This window comes from Daphnia pulicaria, chromosome 4, assembly GCF_021234035.1.
Source record: "Daphnia pulicaria isolate SC F1-1A chromosome 4, SC_F0-13Bv2, whole genome shotgun sequence".
Lineage (NCBI taxonomy): Eukaryota > Metazoa > Arthropoda > Branchiopoda > Diplostraca > Daphniidae > Daphnia > Daphnia pulicaria.
Genome location: NC_060916.1, coordinates 13583170 through 13603122, shown reverse-complemented (window position 1 = coordinate 13603122; position 19953 = coordinate 13583170). Strand labels below are relative to the sequence as shown.

Below are 19953 nucleotides of genomic sequence, written 5' to 3'. Positions count from 1 at the left end.
TTGTTGTTTGTTTGGTTTTTACTTTTTTTTTTTGTGGTTAAGTTGATAAGTTCCCATGAAATAAGAATTTCTCTTAAGATTCAAAGAAATTCCCTATCCTCTTTGGGGGTTATTCATTTGTGGCCGCGTTTTTCCGGATTTCGTGAGTTAGGCGGAAACATCTCCCACGCACTTTATCAGGCTTTGAAGTGACACAATGCAACTTGGATTCGACAAATTTTGGTTTGTCTGATGTCATTTATTCAAACTGCTGCGCTAAAGAAATGATTAATTAGTTACGCCGTATATCAATAATCAACGTAAAGAACAAACTCGGAACTATAATGCAAAGGGAAAGTATGTCCGTAAGGTACCGCGTAAAAGGAATGAAACCATGGCTTTGAGAAAGCCACACTGAAAGTTGTGATCAAAAACAGGTCATCGCAGCGTGATCTCAATGCGATGTCCGACTTACACATGGCGACCGACTTTTTTTTTCTTCTGAAACCGCTCCGTACCAGTCGTCCTCGTAGTGGTCTCACAGTGCAGTTTGATTTGGAAGAAGCAGGCTGGCACATCTTAACTGGACAATGAGGCTTGCTGGGGCAGCCGTCTTGTTGTCACTTTTTCAAGCAACCTTCGCAATCGCTTCAAATCAAACAGTCGCTAGCGAACTATTAATACTTGATGGACATCCGCGAGGAAGACGAGCCGTGCTCTTGAACAGCGATCCCCACGAACCTTGTCGAATCTATGGCCACAGGTATGTTAAAACAATTACTCGTGCGATTTACAACTCTCCGAAGCGCCTCAAGGAGAAAATCCATTTTAGCGATCCAATCCAGGTTATGGAAAATCTCCCGACGGGTCCAACTCTGCGGAAGATTACTCAAGACGAATGGGTAACAATCGCTGCCGAATGTCACGAGCAGATGGTGGCATTAGGCCTAAATCAAAATTTGACTGCAATTGATCGACATTTTATCTATCCAGGTAAAAGAAAAAAAAGACATTAATAAAAATAACTTCAATTTTTTAAATAATTCGTTACCTCAGGGACGAAGTGGTGTGGATTAGGAGACGTGGCGGATGATTTTGACGATATCGGACGTCATGAAACAGCGGACAAGTGTTGCCGGGAGCACGACCATTGCCATGACTACATGTCACCAGGAACTTGTAAATACGGATTGTGCAACCATTCCATCTTCACGAAGTACGTTTGTTCTTTCCTTGACACACTACTGTGACGCAGCAAATAATCTCCTTTTTTAAAAAACGGAATGAATTTTCAATTTTTTTTTAAATGGATAATTTGAATAATTTAACGCAAGATCTCATTGCGATTGTGACGACAAATTTCGACAGTGCTTGCTGAACGCGATGAATGACAAGGCTAGTATGTCGGTGGGTTTCATCTTTTTTAGTGTAAGTGCTTTAAGTTGTTATCGGCAAAGCCCTGATTGCAGGAATACATTTTCGAGGTAAACGCAAGTCAAGTCTTCCAAAAGAAATTAACCAGCAACTAAAATTGTTTTTAGACACTCAAGGCGAAGGGGACGGCACTATCGAACATCAGGTATGGCGAGCTCAACGGATTGGTGTTTCGTCCGGCCTCAACGGCGTCCGTTTAAAAAACCAAATGTAAAATTTATTCAAATTATCTGTGTATATACGATGGTACTGGCTATTTCATTTAAATGTATTCTTATTTAGTAATTGAGTTTTAAGAAGATTGGTCCGGTTTAAAAAGATGATCCGCCCGTTTTAGAAGAAAAGAAGTAACCCTCTAGTCCTCTGCGTCTTTTAACATTTTTCGTATGCAAAATCATCCTATTGCACTTCACATTTTTGTTAAATACTATGCAAATGCAATTTACGCGAAACAATAAACAAAATCAGATTTGGTACCGGTAATACACCCTTTTTAACAATCAATCTATCCTAGCACATTTAAGTTGGTGAAAAAAAAGTTGTTCGATTTCGAAGTTTGCAGATATAAATTAGACTATATTTACTCTATGTGTGATAAGCAATGTGGAAATTCCAGATTTTCCAGGGGGGGGGGGGCACCGCCACTGTCCGACAAACGTTTTGTTCACTAATCATTTAATGACCATAACTAGTATAACTCATTTAGCACAAGACTGTCGTGGGTGGAAAGCAAAAGTACAATGGATCGCATGTCCTTGCTGAGGGTTTAATCGTTATCTATTAAGGCCAGTCGATATCTCAACGGCGAATTGTGTTCAGTATTTTAAGGATAGTAAATGTCTTTTGTACAGACTATACTATTGACCCAAAGAAGAACTACCCTTTTTCGGCCATTACCAATCCTGCTATCGCATCGGTTTATCGAAATGGTACATCCGGAATGTTTAGAAAATAAAAAAAGAGAGAGAGAGAAAGAGAGGAGCGGACAATGATGAAGCCAACTTACATAGCTGAAGAAGGTCCTTTCGAAATATGGGGGGCGTCAGTCATTATTCAGTGCCATCACGCACAAGAGTCCCTTTGGCACCAAATAGCAAAAGGCATCCTGGTGAAGAGTTCCTCCGATTTTGATCCACTTCCAAAAAACGAAAATGAAGCGTTTTAATTCGCTGATTTGGTCCTTCGGAATTTCATTGCTTATTATGTCTGTTCTTGTTGTTACATCTACTGGTAAGCTTAAATCTTTTATTACGTGTAAATAGGCGATTTTCAATTTTCTAAATTCTACTGAATTTTCAACCCAAAATCTCGTGGGATTTGAACAGATGGGCAAAAACTAATGGAGAATGATGACGACGACGACGAAAAATGTGAACCCACCCTGGCAGACGGTACAAAATTCTATACATGTCCTCCTTTCAATTTTTCAAAACTATTTACTGATTATTTTCTAATTATAATACTCCACACAACGCAGCCTGCTTTACTGACGTAGCTCAAGATCTTCGTTGCTTGGGTTCAACAAAGAGAAAGGTGCAATGCAACGATCTCTGCAGGTGGAAATGAAAAAGTTCTGAAATGTTCTTAAACAAGGGTAATAGTTGAAATTTGAAATTATGATTTCAGATCAATCGACGACGCTCTTCAGTGCACAGCTGACATTATAGACACAGACTGCGGCCAAAAAGACGGACGTGATAGATTTGATGCGTGGTTACGAGGACTTCGTGCTGTGTACTACTCACTCTGTGGCAAGGATCGGCTGGCCATCTTGGGTAAAATTTTCTTTTTTCTCTTTTTTTTTTACAGCTAACTATAATTCAATTAAACTAACGGCGTAACTGTAATAGGTTTGACTCAAAATGCTGATTGCTGGAATCCAATGAGTTTCGTCTCGTGTGTTGAAAAAATGGCCGGAATAGACCACGTCAATGATTTACTACGACTGCGCCTTGATATGAACCAGTGCAAGTAAGTTATTGCAAGGCTCTCAGGATTTTAGAATCTTACAAAATATTTTCCTTTCTCTATTTGCAGCCGTTTGATGATTAGTATAAGTACCTGTAACGTTAAAGCAACCAGCTTAGGATTGGCCAGCGCTCGATGCTCTCCTTCGTTAGAAGGCGTGAATGAAATCATCCACACATTTTTCTCGAAGACAGAATGCGGCCGAGTATGTAATGGTGGAAGCAATATCGTCTTCAAGAAAACTACTTCTGTCATATGCCTTAGCGCGCTGTTATTATCTGCTGTAATGCTGCAATTTTAAATAATCTGTTTAATAATTACTCATATTTGCTCTTGGTAAAAAGCAATAAATTGGGAGATCCAGCCAAGATTCGTTTAGATACCATTAATTATTTTGAGAAATTACCTATGGTGTATTGACTAAAGCGTCATAGTTTTGAATTGGGGAAACACTTCAGAAAAAGGTTTTAATTGTTAGAGGTAACTCTATAACCTTGTCAGATTTCCTACTATCTAACACTTTGATGGGAGGTAGAGGACGTATTTTTCTTCCATGCCTGAAAAAATAAATAATAACACTGTAGAACTATGCCAAAAATAACCATGTTCGGTAAATGATAAAATACCTTCCATCCTTTCGATGCCAAAGACCAGAACGAGGTCGGAACCCTAGCCACCTCAATCGGTTGGGGCTGCCAATATGTTTGGTATTGTGATCCTCATTAGATAAATGTCCAACAGTTGCCATGCACTCTTGCTTCAATGAAAGTTCTTGTTTGGAAGGGAGTTGAAGAATACAGCGTTCGCCAACCTTACGGACAAGAAGAGCACGGGAACCGGCAGTTAAAGCAATTGAAGCTCCCTCTCCGACAAACTTTTCCACACAGCTAACAAAATATTATTTTTTAAGAATTTATACTTGTTTACAGATGATCAAAACAATTACCAAACTTCAGTGCCTACTGGCAGTGCTCCCAATGGATGAGCATCTCCTTCTTTTGGTCGAACTATAAAAATAAATTTACACTTTAAATTAGGTCTTGATCAGTATTATAACACTGTATATACATACTTGCATTTCTGGGAATGTGCCCAGATGTTGATATTAAATCTCCAACTTTCATAGTTGAGGATGCTAAAATGTACCTTACTCTGTCTCCAGCTGCTACCAATGCAATTTTTGAACTTCGACATGGGTCATATTGCAGTCTCAAGATTTTTTCAACCAATGGAGGCCCTTCCTTTGGTCCAGAACGAAGATTATCAACCCATCGGTACTTTTTCTTGTGTCCACCTCCAAGACCACCATACACTTTTTTACCTTTAGAAAGGAATTACCAGTTTAAAAAATCCTTTTTTTCAATTGCAAATGAAATGTTACCTGTGGTAGGATCTCTTCCTGCCAACTTCATGAGTTGTAGTTTCTTTACAGTGTACTCCTCAGGGAATTTCACTAACCATTTGTTACCGATGTTTCTCCACCCAGGTTCTGTCAAATACCCAAGTTTATTTATGCAACGTATCTGCTGGAGTTGGGGTTGTGTGTTGTTTGTTAGGCTGAGTGTTGGAAATTTAACCGACATACATTGTGATAACGTAAGGCGACTATTAGTGACGCACAGTCTTGAAAAGGAATTCAACAACTGTTGCATCATCTTGATTCAGAAATTTCGGTTGAAAAGTATCTAAACATTAATTTTATGCTTAAACTTCAATTTCTCTACATTAAAGTTAGCCGAAAAACTGAAACAATTTCAAGCAGACGACTCACACCGGCCACACGGGGAAAAGGGTAAACCCGAGGGCAGCTTCAGTTCGAGCGATCGTGCTTCACTTGTCTTTTCGCCGGGAAACTTTGAATACGCCTTTCAGCACAACGTAAAATTTTAAAAACAAATAATTTACCGTCAGCGTTGAATTTCCAAACTCCCTCCACTACAGAAGCAAACAACGGCGTTCAACAACGATTCTTTATAATTTCCAAATTAACGTAAATGTGCAAGATAACTTGCTGAAGCGCACTTGACGACAGTGAACGTCGGCAAGTATTAGAACGATGAGCCAGGGAGTTTACAGTAATTAGAAGTAATTATTTTCATATTTTAGCAATTGTAGGTACACATCACTACTTCCAAAACTGTGTCGATTTATATTTCAAATACAATAAACTCGTACGTCCATAATTATGGTACAGTAGAAAATACGGTACACGCCCACATACATACACGCAATTACACCTCAACGCATTTTTCCGTTACACACACAAAAAAAAGGATATCGTTCTTTCAATGGAAGAAAAAAAAGTAAATAAACAATCATAGATCAACGGAGGGTAATCTAAATTGGGAGAAGAGGATTATAGCAACTGGGAAAACCAGCTGAATAATAAATTAAACTCTTTAGAGAAAAATTGTGGTGTGTATCTGTGGTGGTGGGGCGCAGCGGCGGGAACGAGAGAATCGGGAGGGGGGAAATAGTTCTAGATACGACCAAACACAGGCAGCTATAAATTCCTCGCATTTGCCATACATCATCATGTGCGAAAATAATTTGATTCAAGTTATTCAGGCGCGAGATGAAGCGAGTGAACTAGAGCAGCGAACGAGGAGAGTCCCAGTAGAATTCGAGAGATGAGAACACCTTGAACTTGAGAGAGGGAATTTCAAAGTAAAGTTTTGTAACTACTTAACCCAATCCCTCTCTAGTATGCGTAGATATATATATGTATAACACTAGTTTGTCGTTCTCTATGCAGGAAAGATCGCGAAAATGAGAAATAAGCCCTGCAAAAAACTGTACATATTATTTCTCCTTGGATTCACCCGACCGACTTTTGACAGTCGACAGTGCCTGGTACAGAGTATTTTGGAAATAGATCCGTAGACATTTACAATTCAATTCTTTGTATGCCGCAGTGCCGATTCGGGGACAGTTGTAACCTTTCCCAAACTGAAAAAAAAAATGACTTTGAGAAACTGCAGTTACCAAGTATCATAAGCATTTAAGCTCTGAAGTCCGGGTCGCAATCCGAGTCATCACTGCTCTCGTCGCTTTCAATTTTCCGCTTTTTCTTCTTATGGGATTTCTTTTTACTACTACTGCTGCTTTTCTCGCCTCTTGGTGATCTCGGAGTTTTCGACGATTTTGATCGAGGGGTTTTCATTGGTGTTGACGGCGCACCCATAAGCGCCACGCCGGGTATTATCGGCGGCGCTGCTCCAAAAATGGGCACTCCGATTGCGGGGACGTCAGTCGGGACTGGTGATTCGGTAACTTGATAGGTTCGCATGGCGGAAGCCAGTCTCTCCTCTTCGTCCTCTTCGGCAGGATCAATTTTGAGCATGAGCTGCTTGAACTCGATATACTTTTCCACCAGACTCTGTTTACTAGACACCTCCAAGTATCCACCTAAGCCGAGATTTTCTGTTTGAACAATAAAAAGCAGGTTAATTTATCGTCAAGTGGAAGGCTTAGTTTGTGTTTCCATACCTTTCAACGCATGTAGAGTTGGTCTAGGCATAAATATGTTGACCAGTTTCCTTGGTGCGTTCTTCTCGTAAATCTTTGCCCCTTCTGACGGTGAATACTGGGTTATTTTGGCATCCGTCAGGCCATACTGGTCCTTTAGGTGTTGTTTAAGCATTAGAAGGAGGAGACAACCCTGAGCAGCCGTCAAGAATTCTTCGAATGGTCTTGTGTCTGGAGGTAGCCGTTGCATGATGGACGCAATGTCTTCATCGTCTTCCTCCTCCTCCGGACTAGTAGGTACAGCACTGGGGAGCAGAGATTCTCTGAATCCTTGCAAGAGGTTAGACCCCGTCACAGACACCATAATGTCAATGTGATGGATCAAAAAGAGCGGTTCGTCGATCACCTGTTAAATAATGGCAGAATAATTACTTTTATGTTGACGGAATAATGAAACGAGACAAACAAACAATTGCGATCCGAATTTTACCTGATAAGGAAAAGAAGCTAGATTGTCCGCCAAGTATAGAAGCTGTGCGAGAGGGTTCTTCGAGGTCTCGTCGAACTGTTTGAGCATAGAAAGTACGAGAGCTCTTCGCTGTTGTTTAGTACCGCGAAGAAGGGAATAGAGGAAACCATTGAGAGCAGACGGATGTTCCCCTTCCCTCAGCCGGAAACCACGAGCAATTCCTTGGCTTTCTTGTATTGCACTAGCCACAGAACACTTGGTACCGATTTTCTTATTAGGAGTCTCCGGTGTGCTCCTGTAAATTGAAAATAATTAAGTAAGCCAAAAAATTACAAATTCATCATTTCGAAAACATACTTTGAAGCTGACTGGACAGGAGAATTCTCTTTTGGAGCACTTTCAATTAGCGACTGTAACTGGTAAGACAATCGAATGCCTTGCAACGCTTTCATGTGAATGAATCCGGGGTACTTCTTTTCTATTTCCTGCAACTGTTTGTCTGCTGAGTGCGATACTCGTTCTGCGTCAGTGCTGATGCAAATCAAGTATGGAACGATTTGCACCGGATGAACCTATTCGAAAAAAATTTCAATTGAGTAAGCCGCATTGATTCAAGAATCGAGAATCCAATTAAGCCTACCAATCCTTGCTGAAGAATCAACTGCGTCACTCTGAAGGCTGATTGTCGAACACTGGACGCGCCATGGATGAAACAATCAAGGATTGGTTTTAGATAAAGTTGAATGACGGTACTGGCCATTCCAGAGGTTACGTCTCCCATTTCTTTGAGATTCTCCTTCTTTGATGTCTTGGACCACTGCTGATCTTCTTTGATCATTCGAATTTCCTCTTCCTACAGAGAGTTGTATTAACCTATTGTATCATGAACTATAAGAATCACAGGAGAAATATACCTGAAGGTAGGTTTCGATGTTGTTTAGCACTTGAACTTTCAGTCGCAAGGGAACAGAAGGTTCCAATAAACGCTAAATAAAAAAAGGGCCGGAAAATTAAGTAAGAGTCTGATGAATTACGATTACCACAAATTTTAACTTACATTGAGATATACTGATTTCAGGGATTCTCCCAACATGAAGTCGTAATGCCTGATGCAAACAGAACCAATAGCCTGGAAAACAAATTCAAGATTACATATGGCAAATTTAGGTTAAGAAATATTTTCTAAATACCTGAAGAGTGAAGAACTGCATATCAGTGCAGTTTTGGCACACAAAGTAAAGAAGTATCTCCATCACTTGTTGTTTGGTAGAGTCAGGTAACCCGTAACGCACCTGAAACCATTGAAACAAAAATTTAAACAAGGTTTCAACACGGTAATCCTGAGATCCAAACAATCAAACAAAATAATCACCTCTTCGTCTGTAAAATCGAAATGCCGCAGTAGCAATCCCACGGTGAAAAGTGCTCTTCGGAAAAAAGGCCGGTGTTGGACGAGTCGCGGATTGTCGGGGTCTCTCTCGTGCATAAGCTTGTATTCAGTCAACGGACCGAAATATTTTCGGAAGCAGTCTCGAATGAGCTTGAAATTCCGTGTGACATGATTAACAACCGAGCCAAGGCAAGATAAACAAGCCGCTACAACTGCCTTTTCATGCTGCAAGATCAACTTGACAGCATCTTCTTCCAGCTGAGCGAGGAAAGATTCACTTGGATGTTCCAGCAAGGGGACTACTACTTCCAATGTCCGGGCAACGTCACTGATTATTTGATAGTCACCCTGAGTCCTACAGCGAAGACTCAAGTACGGTTGAAGGGTCATGGCATGTGGCACAAGTAGTAAGGGTCGTATTTTTGCGAACAAATATAACGTAGTCATACAGGCGACTAATCGCTGAGAAGCTCCTTTCGTTTCTCCGCCATTTGAGTTTTTCCCATCCGCCGATCCCGCTACACACGGAAAAGATAATCGTTATAAAATTCGTTTAATTCAAAACATTAATTATGGACTCACCGGAACTGGGGCCTCGAGCAAGAGAAGCTTCCTCGAGTCGGAGAATATTTTCGACTAAGCAGTCAACGATTTGTTGGCAGGCCATCAATAGGGCTTTGGAAGGTTCAACATTCGCTTTTGTCACGTCTTCTTTGTCTTCTTTGGGTCGAAACATCTGTTGAAGCAGTTGCTCAAGCCAATCTAAGCCGGTATCTCTGCAGGCGGCCACGACGTCAGTTATGTTCATAACCTGAGAAATGGCATGAAAAATGAACTTGAAATTCGAAATCCAATTGTTGGGATTGAACTCAAGTACCTTTCTCATTAAAGCATTAAAGTCAAGTGTCGGCTTATCTCTGACTGGGCTAAACCACATAGCTTGGAAGACCTCCATGACCAGCTTTTTGATGCCACCTTCTTCGTCGTTCACTCTTCTGATCATCTTCACGCATATCTCTGGAATCTTGGGGAAATCGGGACATTCGGTGCAGATGTCTTTCATTATCTATTGGGAAAAGAATTAGTCATCATTACATTTGAGTCATTATTATCAAATAAATAACTAATGACTACCTTAATGACTCTTTTGCGAACACTAACTCCCGTGTCCAAAATACGCGCAGACAACATGGTATAATATTTGTCAATAAGCTCTGGGCGTGATAGGACAAATTTGCCAACTAAATCAACAGCTGCTTCTCTCACTGCTGTACTTTGGTCCAGGAAAGAATGATGAACACCAAGTTGCATGTCGGACCGGGCCAGGACGACTGGGTCCGATTCAACGATTTGAGTCAGGCATTTCATGGCTTTGGCTCGCACAGCGATAGCCGGTTCCGTCAAGACCTAAAAATACAAAGTGATGCAATTGAGCAAAACACATAATACGGATAGAGTTTTTTATTGTTTACCTTCAAAATGTGCTTGAGATACGAATCAAAGCTTTGAGAAAACTGTCTTTTGGAAGCCAAAAAACGTGTGATAAGCTCTGAGCTTTCGGCATCAAGAGGCGTTGTTAAAACCTGCGTTCTTGTACCAGGTGCTGCTTCTGGGAAAGGATTGATTTTGGAGAGTAGTAGCTTCTTTCTCCGATCGGCCATTTCCAGGGATTGGTTGTGGTTATTGCAATCAGCGGCAGTGTTTTCCTGTTCAGGTTTCTTGGCATTGTCGTCTTCGTCCTCAGAAGACGAGGACGAAGACGAGGATTCAGATGAAGAAAAGTGGTTACGCTTTTTCTTCTTCTTCTTTTTCTTAGGTGTTTCTTTATTCCGCGGTCGTTCCTCAACACCGGTTTCGGGTATATTTTCTGACGAAACGGATCTCTTGGTCACACTGTTTTTTATATCCATGTACCATTGAGCGACGTAGAAATGCCGTGCATGAAGCATTGCAGGATCACATTGAGAATTGACAGCAAGATAATCGAGCAACAATGACTGAAGAACCTAAAAACAAAATAAATTGCAATTAATCTTTTGTGCTTATGATCTAGTAAAAATGACAACCCATCTTTTATTAATTTTTTTTGCAAGTACCTCGATTTTATCTGCTGGTATGTTTTCTTTCTCGTGATCTTTGTCTCCGCTCTTTTTCTTCTTTTTATGCTTTTTCGATTTGAATTCTTCCACCGCGTTGTTAGCCTCATCTTCACGAACCTGCTTCAGCAATTGATCGATAGTGTCCGTTTTAAGTTGAGAACTGACGGCGTCCTTTCTGAGACGAGCTGCCACTACGCCAAGGTACTCTAGGGATGCCACTCGCAACAGCACATCGACATTTTTGTTGCTAAAGTTTTGCACCAACAGCTTGCCCAACAGCGATAATAACAACTCGGCGGCCGGCCACTCAGGCTTGTTTACGGTGCTCAGGAGATCCTAATGAAAACAACCCTCATAAGATACTTTGACCTTAACCTTTTCCTGGAAATAACTCTTACTTGTACGAAATTTTCAAACAGCGGACGATAATCAACTTCCTCGTTGTTTTTAACTCCACATTTCCCGAGAAAGACCGATAGAAAATTGGCGGCTGTTCGGACTGCGGTGTCGTATCTTGTATTCACCACTACTTCTGGATCCATTGCCTAAGGAAGACATTAATTTGAGTTTAGACAAGCTTTTCTAGGTAAAGCATACACAAAGAAATTTGTGAGAAAAAGATTAGCCTACCAAGACAGAGCTATCCACGTCCTCAGCCGAAACGGTTGTTCCCGGAGGAGCCCCTAGCTTCTCTGGGAGGCATAGGACACATTGTATGAGCTGAAGGACTAAGGCGGTGAGCATCTGTATGTGCTGTTCGGCGCTAAGGCGGAAAGTGCGAAGTCCTCGTTTAGAGGAGGGCAGGCGTGCGATGGAAGCTAGGATATCGTCGAGCAACAATCGTCTATGCTTTTCATAGCGACTAAAGATCGTCGTCACTAATCTATATCCGGCACGAAAAAAATAAATAAAACAAACAAAAAAAAACATTAACAATTGCTCATAATGATTCCATTAAAAATCACAAATTTATACCTCAAAGCGGACAACTGCAATTCTGGAATATTTTCGACGAAGAACGGTGCAACACCTACGGTTGAAAGGTGGAGTACAGCTGTATCCGTTAACGTCTGGACTGCCAACAATTCAGCCATCAAACCGACTAGGCCCACCATTTTATGATAGACCAATAGAACAGTTTTGTCCCGCACTTCTCGTACGTGGGCCCTTTTCTTCTTTGAACTTCCGCCTGTAAAGCCCAATGAAGCGATGCTGGATTTCGTGCGTCTGTGAATCAATCAATCAAAATATACCTGAAATCGTGACATCCTTTTTGGACTCGGTCCGGTATACTGGATCGTATGCCGGATAGATCGAATGCTGCAACTGGAACCTGGCCAGCTGAACAATTCTCTCAATGACTTCTTCGAGGTAGGCTCGCTTGGGCATGTTTGGCGCTGTAAGGATATGAAGGGCTGCCAGCGCCGCCTCTACAGCTCGGAGTACACGCTCAGAAGACAATTCCGTCCACAATTTGCTCTCCTCTTCATCTTCATCCGGATCCCCTGTAATTTCGACAGGCGCATGTTATGAAAATGGGACTCAATAAGTGAACTTTGCGATAATATACCGAGAAGGGAAATTTTGGCTCCATCACGTATGTTCTTTTCGAGCAGATTGAGTAACCGAACAAGTCTCTCGGGGGGAACAGCTGACATGGCACCCATTGACTAAGTAAGAAATGAGATTACAATTCCGAAAAAAAAAAAAAAAAGTTTAAAAACATGCTATCGGCTAGAAAATAAAAATATACCTTCAATTTAGCTGCTTCTGCACACAAATCGTGGAGTTGCTGTTTGGGAATCATTGCCTCCTGAGGTATATCCGTGTCGTTATCCAGATCAGCCGGGGCATTCAGATCAGCATCTTCCGTAGCATCGAAAATGTGTTCGACTAAGCGCGTAAATCTTTGAAACGTATTTGTCTCCATGAGTTCTTCCGCGTTCAATTTGCCTTCGTCATGGACGACCTTTCGCTCCAGTCTTTTCAATTTTTTCTTTGGAGCCGGTGCCACTTCATCGTTGTTCGGTGTCGTCACCTCACCGCCGGTGGATTTTCTTTTACGAGGAGTCTCTCTGTCTTTTTCTTCTTTCCGCACTTTCACTTTGGGTTTACTCTCCTCTACAATTGGCTTTTGTTCCTTCACTGGTTCCACTGGTTTCACAACTACACTTCCTTTTCCACGTCCACCTCCGTCAGAATCCGAGTCTTCTTTATAGGACGGCCGCCCACTACTATGATTCCTGGACATCCTGATGGAACAAGATTATTAATAAAAAAAGGTACAAGACCACCAAGGATTATATGAAATTACGTACCGATTATTTTGTTGTGAGGAATTATTCATGGACGACGTAGCGATGGGCTCCGATTTAACGGACGCGGTGAACGGTTGGCTATTCGCTGTCTGCTGAGGTACGATGGGTTGGGGTTGGAACGTAGATTTTTCAGTTTCTTTTCTTTCGTGTGAATGCGTTGAAGCTATCGCGTTGGGGAACTCTTGGTGGTTGTATACCGGCAACAGGGGTTGCGCAGCCTGTTGTGGAACTGGATGCTGTGTCGGAGGCTGCTGTTGGATTTGCTGCGGATGAATTTGCTGTTGCTGATTATGTTGTTGTGGCTGTTGCGGCTCTACAAGAGGCATGGCAGGGTGTGTTGGCTGCGGTTGTTGAGGAAGATGTTGTGGATAGTGCTGCTGGGATTGCTGTTGCTGGTAATGCTGCTGGGCTGGTACTGGAGTATGAACGGGTTTTTCATACCCCCAGCTTGGGCTATTGTAGTTCTCTTGTTGTGGCTGCTGAGGATATACATTGTTTTGCGCAGCCAAAAGCTTCGTCTGCGTGGAATATGGGCTCCCCTGTGGAACGTAATTCATGGCGGCTTGCGCGGGCAATCCCGGAGCAGGACTTTGCTGAGGAGCATATCCCTATGAAAAATGAAACATGAAAACAGCTACTTTTGGCAGAAGAATTATCTGGTTCTACCTGAACAGAATTTCCACTTGGTGTATAAGCCCCAACATGAGTGGCAGGTGATGCATAACCAATTTGCTGCTGAGAATTGTACACAGCTTGCTGCTGCTGCTGCTGATGGGGATGCACAGTACTCTGATTGCTGTTCCATGGCTGTGGATGTTGTTGTTGCTGCTGCTGACGAAAGACGTGTGGGTTTCGCTGCAGTATTGCACTCAGTAACTCAGGTTGGGGTTGTGAGAGCTCTGGGTGATTGAAATTCTCATAGCGTTGATCTCTGGATGTGTAACAGAATTTGTCGATGAATTAAAGAAATGAAGACAAATATGCTGTATGAAGTGGAAAGTACCTTAGAATTATGTGCTGGGGATTATAAGAGGTCGTGGTGAGTGCATGTTGAAGTTGAGCTGCCAAGGCATCATCATGAGTAGACAGGAGTCTGTGAGCTTCCTCAGCGACTCTTGGATGGAAAAGTAATGAACGACTGGCTTGTGTGGAAGCCAGGGGCACCGGCAATGGCATCTCAGGTAGCACTATTAAGAGATAGGGAGTTGTAACGATTCAGAACAAACAAAAAATTTATGAGTAAACAAAACTTACAGTCGCTGAGACTTGCAATGCCAGCCAGGCTGATAATGGGGATTGTAGGGATTTCACCATTCATCGTGAAAGACCCCTTCCCCACTGTTGGTAAAGTTGAGGATCAACAACCTACTCCTTTACCTATATCCACTTGATCTCTGACACTGCTCACATGGCAACATCCAGACTGAAAAAGAAAAACAGGTTAAAGAATAATTGTAATGAAGAAGACAAATAAATGGCAGGTAGTAATTAGAGGTTACAAGAACACTGTAAACATCACGAACACATCAGACGAGGTCAATGAGTCCAAAAATACCGGCTACAGGTGACGATTGTTTGTTTAAAAATGCAAATTTAACCTTGATCTAGCTTAGAGTACTGTTTACTCGCGAAAATGGAATAAATAGATTCAATCTATTTACGTCCCAGACGATTCTGTTTTAGGGCTTTGTGTTTTGGAATATTGAGACAAATTCTAATAGACATCAGAGAATAAATAAAGCGGCGTTGGGAGAGTCATCTGACGGCTACAAACAGTCGAAGCCCTTTTTCAAACAGTACAGCCCCCTAGACTGGACGGTATAATTTACATCCCCCTAATTACCTATCCGTCATAAAACCCAACAACATTCCTGGCCGAACAAGGAAAGAATTTGGTCAAATAAGGAATCAAAATAACGAGGAAATTGGAGTGATAGATGTTTCAAAGTATTGACAGAAATCGGTGAAAAAAAAACGGATCAAACTCGAGTTTCACTCAAATCCCGCCGCGTCTACAAATGGCGGCCTAGACGATCCGGGCATCCCAGGGAGAACCAATACAATAGCATCTGATGTAATATAAATCTGCATATTCTAGCCACATTGGTTTGATATCAAAACTGAACATACAGCACAGTCGATAAAGAAGGAATCCCAAAACAGCCCTTGAATGCGTAAAAGTATCGCTGAGTTTGATGTGTCAAAGGGCATACACACAGAAATATCTACGTACACAAACGGTCGGGTGAAGCACACGCAAGCACTTTTGGTCTTCTTTTGATTTGGACACTGATGGAAATGTTTCGTATCACTTTGAAAACTTCCTACTACGCAACCATTAAACTAGGATCAATAAATTGGTCTTTTCAGGTGTAAAGTTGATTCGGACGCGCCAAATTTCGCCATCAGTGCACCACAAACCTCTGTAAACTTTTTTTTGTGTATTCTCGATGGCGTCGGCTACTAAACAGTAACCTTATGGCACTTTTCACCTCTTTTTTCACTCTTTCTAGCAAAGAAACGAAAATGGTTCCGTGCCTTTCAAATGCAAATGCTAATTAGCAACACTTTGCTCATTTCATATTCCAGTTTAATTTAGTTGATAAAATATTTTTATATGCAAAGAAATTGAATTTTTGTTCAGATGCGTGGAAAAACGAGACACCTAGCGGTCGCGTAATAAACTTTGAACTCAAAAGATAAAATATTTGTTTACTTGTTATGTCATTCATGACATTTAGTCTTGTCTCTTACCTTCGACGATAACATTCGTTCAATTGTTCATTCTTCAAAGAGTCCCCAAGCATCATTGTTGCACTATTACGCGTTTGCCCAAAATCAATCAAAATGGCTAATAACATGTTGAGGAAGGTTCTCGTTGTTGGTGTTGGTATGACCAAGGTATTCAAACAAAATTTTCACGGTGATCCGTAAACCGTAATTTACTAATAGCTTTAATGTTTTCTTTTAGTTTGAGAAACCCGGTAGACGTTCAGATTTTGATTACCCAGACATGGTTGCTGAAGCAGTTACGAATGCCCTTAAAGATGGAAAAGTAGATTACAAGCAAATCCAACAGGCTGTAGTAGGATTTGTTGATGGTAAGATAAACTGTTTAATTTAATAATTTACATATAGTGCTTCAGAAATTAAAAAAAAAAATTTGTATCAAAGGTGAATCGTGCTGTGGACAGAGAGCTTTGTATCCTTTGGGAATGAATGGCATCCCAATCTACAATGTCAATAACAATTGCTCAACTGGATCATCAGCCTTGCTGTTGGCCCAGCAACTTGTGGCTGGTGGTGTTGCTGAATGTGTCCTCGCAGTAGGATTTGAAAAAATGAAGAGGGGATCTCTTACTGGAAAGGTGTGTGTTTAGTCTCAATTTTTCAGACTAGACATGATTGTACCTATTTATTTTGTAGGGATATGATGATCGCGTTAATCCAATGGATCGCCACGTCGGAGCTTTGGCTGAGAACGTTGGTATCGAACCTGCTCCGATTGCTGCTCAATTGTTTGGCGCTGCCGGACTGGAACACATGAAAAAATATGGTTCCAAAGAAGTCCATATGGCCAAAATCGCGTGGAAGAATCACAAACATTCAGTCAACAATCCGTAAGTATTATACTGAAAATATCAAATGCTTAGTAATAATTTGTTCATAATAACAGGAAATCTCAATTCCGGGATGAATACACATTGGAACAGATCCTGGCCTCATCGCCAGTGTACGGCCCATTGACTAAACTTCAGTGTTGCCCTACTTCAGATGGATCAGCTGCGGCCATCATAGTATCTGAAGCTTTTGCCGCTAAACACGGTCTCCTTGACCGAGCTGTTGAGATTCTTGGAATGGAAATGACCACTGATCTCAGCTCCACTTTTGAGAACAGCAGTATGAAGCTGGTATGCATCGTTTGCTGTCATTCTGTCATAGAAAAGTGAATTAACATTTATCATTCAGGTGGGCTACGACATGACGAAAATGGCTGCTGAAAAGCTGTTCGCCAAAACCGGTGTGAAACCAACCGATGTCCAAGTGGTTGAATTGCACGATTGCTTCAGCGCAAACGAGCTCATAACTTACGAAGCGTTGGGATTATGTCCCGAAGGCAAAGCGGGCGAAATGATCGACAGGGGCGATAATACTTACGGTGGCAAGTACGTAGTGAATCCGAGCGGTGGTCTCATATCCAAAGGCCATCCTTTAGGAGCAACGGGTAAACATAAATAACTTTTGGGTTTATCCAAATATTCCTTAGTTCGTTTTATCATGCTGACTGTGCACTAGCGATGGTCCTTGAACCTTGTCATTCTATATACCGCCCCTTATCGTGCTGCGCATCTCATTTGGTTGTTGACAAACATGATTGATATCTCTTACTATCATAACACCTCCAGGCTTAGCTCAGTGCGCTGAGCTTACGTGGCAGCTTCGAGGCGAGGCGGACAAGAGACAGGTGCCCAATTGCAAACTTGCACTTCAACACAACATCGGTCTCGGTGGAGCAGTCGTCGTCGCTTTATACAAAATGGCCGTTGAACCAAAGGTTGGTTTGAATTTGGTTTCTTTTCTTCGTCTTCCACGATGCTCATTATTCAGACACAAGTTTTTTTTGCATTATTAATTGAATTAGCATAAAATGAGTACAAAGTCCATGCGCTAGAAACGCAATAGCTCGTAGAAAAGTTTGGATGGCAACGTCGCTTTGTTTATCAGCTTTCTAGCCATAAAAAAAATGACAGTGCAAGACGTAAGAAATTGTCCTCTTAAATTTGATGAATTATTAATTGAATTTGATATTGTTTTAGGCATCCGAAAGTGTTCGTATTGAAGGCTTCAAGTCGTCAGATGTTTTCGAGCTGATGCAAAATGCCTTGGCCCAGAGTGGAGCCGAACTAACCAAGAAGGTGGGAGGCGTGTTCCTCTTCAAGGTGGCAGGAGATGGCGGTGCCCAAGGTTCATGGGTTGTCGATGCGAAGAATAACGGCGGTTCCGTTAGGATCGCTAAAGATGGTAAAACAGTTTTCACGCATTCCACACATGGGGATTTTGCATTATTTCTTTCTTCTTCGTCACAGGTGACAAGGGAGATGTTACCATCAGCATGAAGGATGATGATTTGACTCAAATGCTTGCCGGTAAATTGGCTGCTCAACAAGCTTACTTTCAGGGACGCCTTAAAGTGCAAGGAAACATGGGCCTTGCCATGAAATTGCAAGAGTTGACCAAGAACGCCCAGCCATTGAAGGCGAAATTGTAGGAGGCAGCCCCTTCGAGCCAGCACATCATTTATATCTACTGCTGTTACAGAAAAGTTGATGATATATGTTTATATATGATAGGGTATATTGGTTTACATCTTTTCTGAATAAAAGTTAGAAGTTGGGTTTACAAATTGATCATTCACTTTATTCTAAAAAGATGAAAAACAATTTTGTTATGCAACATCACTTCAGACAGAGATAACCATGTCTATTGTATTATCTACCCATTAGATTAATGAAGCCTTGCAAGTAATGCAAATAATGGAACTGTAAAAACAAGATAGTCATTTGAAACAAGTCGAAAGAAAGAATCTAATCATGGCTAAACAGCAATGAAACGAAGAAAGCTGCGATTTAACGTGGAATGTTATATTGGTTAAAGAATGCGCCAGGCTATCAACGCAGATTTCCGCATTCCCCGTTGGGCAAGCATTTAGTAGTCCCTTGGCAACTGTTGAGAGCGCGGCCAAAGCTGGCAGATTATACGTACTATTTTTTTTTTTTTTTAATCCCGCGGGCGAAACGAAATATGTTTGAGTCGATGACCTACATATCTGACTCACGACCGAGAGAGAGTCTCTACAGCATCTACACACTCCATCAGAGGTCTCGGACTATAGAAGTGGTATACTGAAATGAAGTTTCATCACGCCATCATATAAATAATCGTCCAGATGTGTTTCTTTCTTTTTAGACCGGCCCTCATCTTTTCCGTCTACAAAATGTGTGCTGCCCTTTTAGGGTTGCTGAGATTTTTTGCGTTGATTCGAATTCTAATTATCGCAGCCAGGCATATAATATACAGCACGAAAAAGCAGCAGGCAGGCACATGATGGAGGAACGCGAGCGAAAAATAATGAGCCAACTCTACTGCCTGATGGCCGTCCCGATTACAAATGGCCGGTTGATTATTCCGTGACGAACCCTCTCCATCCCTTTTTTTTTCTTTTTTTGCGCGAGTTAACGATCAACCAAAGTCAGATATTCTTTACCTGGAGGGATTATAACAACCGCGGCAATGTGGTATAATCATTTCCTACAAAAGAAGAAAAGACTCTTTATAAAAAGAAAAATAAGCTGATGAAGCCGCGATAGAACTAAATAGACGATCGCCTATTTTCTTTCTTTCTTTCTCTTTCTTCACAAATTGCCAAATGGCTATTATATATATATTTCTTCCGGAGTTCAATAGACGGCGGACCTCTGTGTGATGACCGCCATTTTATATGCAGTGACATTGTCCAGAGAGACACACACACAAAAAAAGCTATCATATAATAAAAATCAAATAATATATAATGTTAGATATAAATTTATTTATTTTATATTTTTTTTTTTTGGCTTTTCGTTAAGAGAATTCACACTCGGCGCGTAATGTCGTCAAGCTGTGGACAAAGAATGCCGCTCACTGCCACCCGGTGATTTTATCCGAAAGATTTTTTCGTCTTTTTAAATTATTTTATCCCGACGAGAAGAGGAGCTGTTTTTTTTTTTTCTTTTCTTTTCATTTGATTCCAACCGAATCGGCTCGTCATCACGTGATGACTTCTACTAC

At 41.4% G+C, this 19953-nt stretch overlaps 5 protein-coding genes across 8 annotated transcripts; 3 read left to right on the top strand and 2 right to left on the bottom strand.

Moving 5' to 3' along the window:
- Positions 1-199: 199 nt before the first annotated feature.
- Positions 200-1725, top strand: LOC124337145 (phospholipase A2 hemilipin-like). The gene is made up of 6 exons (XM_046791213.1): positions 200-742; positions 812-972; positions 1036-1195; positions 1314-1463; positions 1521-1623; positions 1696-1725. The coding sequence occupies exons 1-6, from the start codon at positions 570-572 to the stop codon at positions 1696-1698; spliced, it is 750 nt and encodes a 249-aa protein (XP_046647169.1). The 5' UTR covers positions 200-569; the 3' UTR covers positions 1699-1725.
- Positions 1726-2434: 709 nt separating this feature from the next.
- LOC124337146 lies at positions 2435-3749 on the top strand. Its single transcript, XM_046791214.1, has 6 exons — positions 2435-2643; positions 2739-2804; positions 2891-2969; positions 3040-3188; positions 3264-3384; positions 3451-3749. The coding sequence occupies exons 1-6, from the start codon at positions 2565-2567 to the stop codon at positions 3680-3682; spliced, it is 726 nt and encodes a 241-aa protein (XP_046647170.1). The 5' UTR covers positions 2435-2564; the 3' UTR covers positions 3683-3749.
- A 21-nt stretch (positions 3750-3770) lies between these two features.
- Positions 3771-5171, bottom strand: LOC124337110 (39S ribosomal protein L2, mitochondrial-like). Its single transcript, XM_046791163.1, has 5 exons — positions 4763-5171; positions 4454-4702; positions 4328-4388; positions 4008-4268; positions 3771-3938 (listed from the first exon to the last, which is right to left on the bottom strand). Exons 1-5 carry the CDS (start codon positions 5034-5036, stop codon positions 3836-3838), a joined length of 948 nt encoding a protein of 315 aa, XP_046647119.1. The 5' UTR covers positions 5037-5171; the 3' UTR covers positions 3771-3835.
- A 336-nt stretch (positions 5172-5507) lies between these two features.
- On the bottom strand, positions 5508-15574 carry LOC124336853 (nipped-B-like protein). Of its 4 annotated transcripts, none has more exons than XM_046790688.1 (25): positions 15256-15574; positions 14380-14548; positions 14129-14312; positions 13792-14056; positions 13126-13733; positions 12561-13059; positions 12378-12477; positions 12061-12312; positions 11783-11996; positions 11438-11690; positions 11206-11352; positions 10805-11143; positions 10181-10714; positions 9843-10115; positions 9586-9774; positions 9291-9519; positions 8691-9226; positions 8509-8610; positions 8376-8447; positions 8233-8304; positions 7959-8171; positions 7676-7890; positions 7340-7613; positions 6871-7255; positions 5508-6804 (listed from the first exon to the last, which is right to left on the bottom strand). In XM_046790688.1, exons 2-25 carry the CDS (start codon positions 14441-14443, stop codon positions 6383-6385), a joined length of 6441 nt encoding a protein of 2146 aa, XP_046646644.1. In that variant the 5' UTR covers positions 14444-14548; positions 15256-15574; the 3' UTR covers positions 5508-6382. The 4 variants fall into 4 exon arrangements, with proteins under 4 accessions (XP_046646644.1, XP_046646643.1, XP_046646646.1 ...); XM_046790687.1 differs by having other exon boundaries at positions 15359-15574; XM_046790690.1 differs by lacking the exon at positions 15256-15574 and adding an exon at positions 15034-15139 and having other exon boundaries at positions 14380-14402.
- A 273-nt stretch (positions 15575-15847) lies between these two features.
- LOC124336994 (sterol carrier protein 2-like) lies at positions 15848-18529 on the top strand. Its single transcript, XM_046790989.1, has 9 exons — positions 15848-16026; positions 16097-16226; positions 16300-16493; positions 16552-16745; positions 16802-17036; positions 17095-17350; positions 17532-17680; positions 17943-18147; positions 18213-18529. Exons 1-9 carry the CDS (start codon positions 15973-15975, stop codon positions 18392-18394), a joined length of 1599 nt encoding a protein of 532 aa, XP_046646945.1. The 5' UTR covers positions 15848-15972; the 3' UTR covers positions 18395-18529.
- The last annotated feature ends 1424 nt before the right edge of the window (positions 18530-19953 follow it).

Excerpts from the sequence above, each read along its gene's own strand:
- LOC124337145 (XM_046791213.1), top strand. The coding sequence starts at position 570 with ATGAGGCTTGCTGGGGCAGCCGTCTTGTTGTCACTTTTTCAAGCAACC. Across the intron at positions 743-811 it reads TGTCGAATCTATGGCCACAG|CGATCCAATCCAGGTTATGG; the intron begins GTATGTTAAAAC and ends AATCCATTTTAG. Across the intron at positions 1,196-1,313 it reads AACCATTCCATCTTCACGAA|ATCTCATTGCGATTGTGACG; the intron begins GTACGTTTGTTC and ends ATTTAACGCAAG.
- LOC124337146 (XM_046791214.1), top strand. The coding sequence starts at position 2,565 with ATGAAGCGTTTTAATTCGCTGATTTGGTCCTTCGGAATTTCATTGCTT. Across the intron at positions 2,970-3,039 it reads CAATGCAACGATCTCTGCAG|ATCAATCGACGACGCTCTTC; the intron begins GTGGAAATGAAA and ends TTATGATTTCAG. Across the intron at positions 3,385-3,450 it reads CTTGATATGAACCAGTGCAA|CCGTTTGATGATTAGTATAA; the intron begins GTAAGTTATTGC and ends CTCTATTTGCAG.
- LOC124337110 (XM_046791163.1), bottom strand. The coding sequence starts at position 5,036 with ATGATGCAACAGTTGTTGAATTCCTTTTCAAGACTGTGCGTCACTAAT. Across the intron at positions 4,389-4,453 it reads GCACATTCCCAGAAATGCAA|TTCGACCAAAAGAAGGAGAT; the intron begins GTATGTATATAC and ends TTATTTTTATAG. Across the intron at positions 4,269-4,327 it reads CCAGTAGGCACTGAAGTTTG|CTGTGTGGAAAAGTTTGTCG; the intron begins GTAATTGTTTTG and ends ATATTTTGTTAG.
- LOC124336853 (XM_046790688.1), bottom strand. The coding sequence starts at position 14,443 with ATGAATGGTGAAATCCCTACAATCCCCATTATCAGCCTGGCTGGCATT. Across the intron at positions 14,313-14,379 it reads CATTGCAAGTCTCAGCGACT|TGCTACCTGAGATGCCATTG; the intron begins GTAAGTTTTGTT and ends ATCTCTTAATAG. Across the intron at positions 13,734-13,791 it reads CAAGTGGAAATTCTGTTCAG|GGATATGCTCCTCAGCAAAG; the intron begins GTAGAACCAGAT and ends CATTTTTCATAG.
- LOC124336994 (XM_046790989.1), top strand. The coding sequence starts at position 15,973 with ATGGCTAATAACATGTTGAGGAAGGTTCTCGTTGTTGGTGTTGGTATG. Across the intron at positions 17,037-17,094 it reads AGAACAGCAGTATGAAGCTG|GTGGGCTACGACATGACGAA; the intron begins GTATGCATCGTT and ends TTTATCATTCAG. Across the intron at positions 17,351-17,531 it reads CCATCCTTTAGGAGCAACGG|GCTTAGCTCAGTGCGCTGAG; the intron begins GTAAACATAAAT and ends TAACACCTCCAG.